This window comes from Entelurus aequoreus, linkage group LG10, assembly GCF_033978785.1.
Source record: "Entelurus aequoreus isolate RoL-2023_Sb linkage group LG10, RoL_Eaeq_v1.1, whole genome shotgun sequence".
NCBI classification, from domain to species: domain Eukaryota; kingdom Metazoa; phylum Chordata; class Actinopteri; order Syngnathiformes; family Syngnathidae; genus Entelurus; species Entelurus aequoreus.
This window is the reverse complement of record NC_084740.1, coordinates 62,630,926-62,632,906: the sequence shown is the minus strand read 5'-3', so window position 1 is coordinate 62,632,906 and position 1,981 is coordinate 62,630,926. Positions and strand designations below refer to the sequence as shown.

General features: G+C 44.0%; 1 protein-coding gene across 1 annotated transcript in view; it reads left to right on the top strand.

Annotated features, from left to right (window-relative positions):
* Window positions 1-1,196, top strand: part of LOC133658889 (neuronal cell adhesion molecule-like) — a 48,169-nt gene extending 46,973 nt beyond the window's left edge. Inside the window, exon 20 of the mRNA XM_062061391.1 lies at window positions 467-1,196. Coding sequence (XP_061917375.1) covers window positions 467-549 — 83 coding nt within the window. The 3' untranslated portion in view covers window positions 550-1,196. The remainder of the gene's footprint in view (window positions 1-466) is intronic.
* Window positions 1,197-1,981: the final 785 nt, after the last annotated feature.

Genomic DNA, 1,981 nt, shown 5'->3' with positions numbered 1-1,981 from the left:
GTTCCAACACAAAGATCTTACATGTTCTTTTTTTTTAAAGAATTGTAACATGAATGTGCAGACTGGGTTCTGTTTAATCAAGACTGGGTTATGTTGACTTGGGACTGGGTTCTGTTGGATTGGGACTGGGTTCTGTTTAATCAAGACTGGGTTATGTTGACTTGGGACTCGGTTCTGTTGGATTGGGACTGGGTTCTGTTGACTTGGGACTGGGTTCTGTTGGATTGGGACTGGGTTCTGTTGACTTGGGACTGGGTTCTGTTGGATTGGGACTGGGTTCTGTTGACTTGGGACTGGGTTCTGTTGGATCAAGACTGGGTTCTGTTGACTTGGGACTTGGTTCTGTTTGATCAAGACTGGGTTCTGTTGGATTGGGACTGGGTTCTGTTGACTTGGGACTGGGTTCTGTTGGATTGGGACTGGGTTCTGTTGACTTGGGCTGAACTGGCCTTTTGTCCGCACGCAGTGAAGGAGAAGGAGGACGCACATACCGACCCAGAGTTCCAGCCCATGAAGGATGAAGACTGCACTTTTGGGGAATACAGGTGAGAGAAAAAGCTCCACCCCAGAATCCTTTGACACGCCCTCTTTTCCCCCACTTCCACCTGACAATGATCACCTGAGCAACAAAACCAGGAAGTGTCTCCAGTACCACAAAGCACAAGATTCTTTGGTCCTTGCTTTTCTTGGGCTCTGGAAGCGTCCAGGATGGCTCATATCAGACTCTGTGCTGTCAGAAGCAGGATTGTTCAGGTTCTCAGGATTAAGGTCCTTTCTCTGACATACAAATAATTCCTTTGCAACACAAAGTGGCCCTAAGCTCCGCCTCCTCCTGTAATAAGCTATTGCGTGCACTCGGGGTGTAACGTGACATTTGGGTTCAGTAATGGAACACAAACATAAAACTGCCTGGCCTCCCATCAACAACATGGGCCTTGTTCACACTGCAGGTTCATGACCATGTTCTTCTGCCCACACGCCACCGTTATCCACATTGTCTTATGTTCATGTGAACAATTCCGTATTGTTCATATCCCACCCAGGCCTCTTTGCTACGTGGACTTGATTGGACGTGTCCGACTGCTCGCTCATAGCAAGGTTGAGCGGGATATATGTTAGGTCAGGAAAAAACACAGAGGCTATTTCATCCCTACAAGCCTGTTTTGCAGGTTTTCCCGAGCAGGGAAACAGGCTTGTAGGGACCTAACGTATGTATGTATGTATATATATACAGTATATAAAAAATAAAACAGGGGGCAGCACGGTGGTACAGGGGTTAGTGCATGTGCCTCACAATACGAAGGTCCTGAGTAGTCCTGAGTTCAATCCCGGCCTCAGTATCTTTCTGTGTGGAGTCTGCATGTTCTCCCCGTGACTGCGTGGGTTCTCCGGGTACTCCGGCTTCCTCCCACCTCCAAAGACATGCACCTGGGGATAGGCCCCTCCCACCTCCACAGACATGCACCTGGGGATAGGCCCCTCCCACCTCCACAGACATGCACCTGGGGATAGGTTGATTGGCAACACTAAATGATCCCTAGTGTGTGAATGTGAGTGTGAATGTTGTCTGTCTATCTGTGTTGGCCCTGCGATGAGGTGGCGACTTGTCCAGGGTGTACCCCGCCTTCCGCCCAAATGCAGCTGGGATAGGCTCCAGCACCCCCCGCGACCCCAAAAGAGACAAGCGGTAGAAAATGAATGAATGGATGAAAATAAAATGTATGTGTATATATATATATATATGTATATATATATATGTATATATGTATATATATGTATATATATATGTATATATACCTGTATATATATGTATATATATATATATATATATATATATATATATATATATATATATATATATACACATACATACATACATACATACAGAGGAAGCATATATATATATATATATATATATACATATATATATATATATATATATATATATATATATATATATATATATATATATATATATATA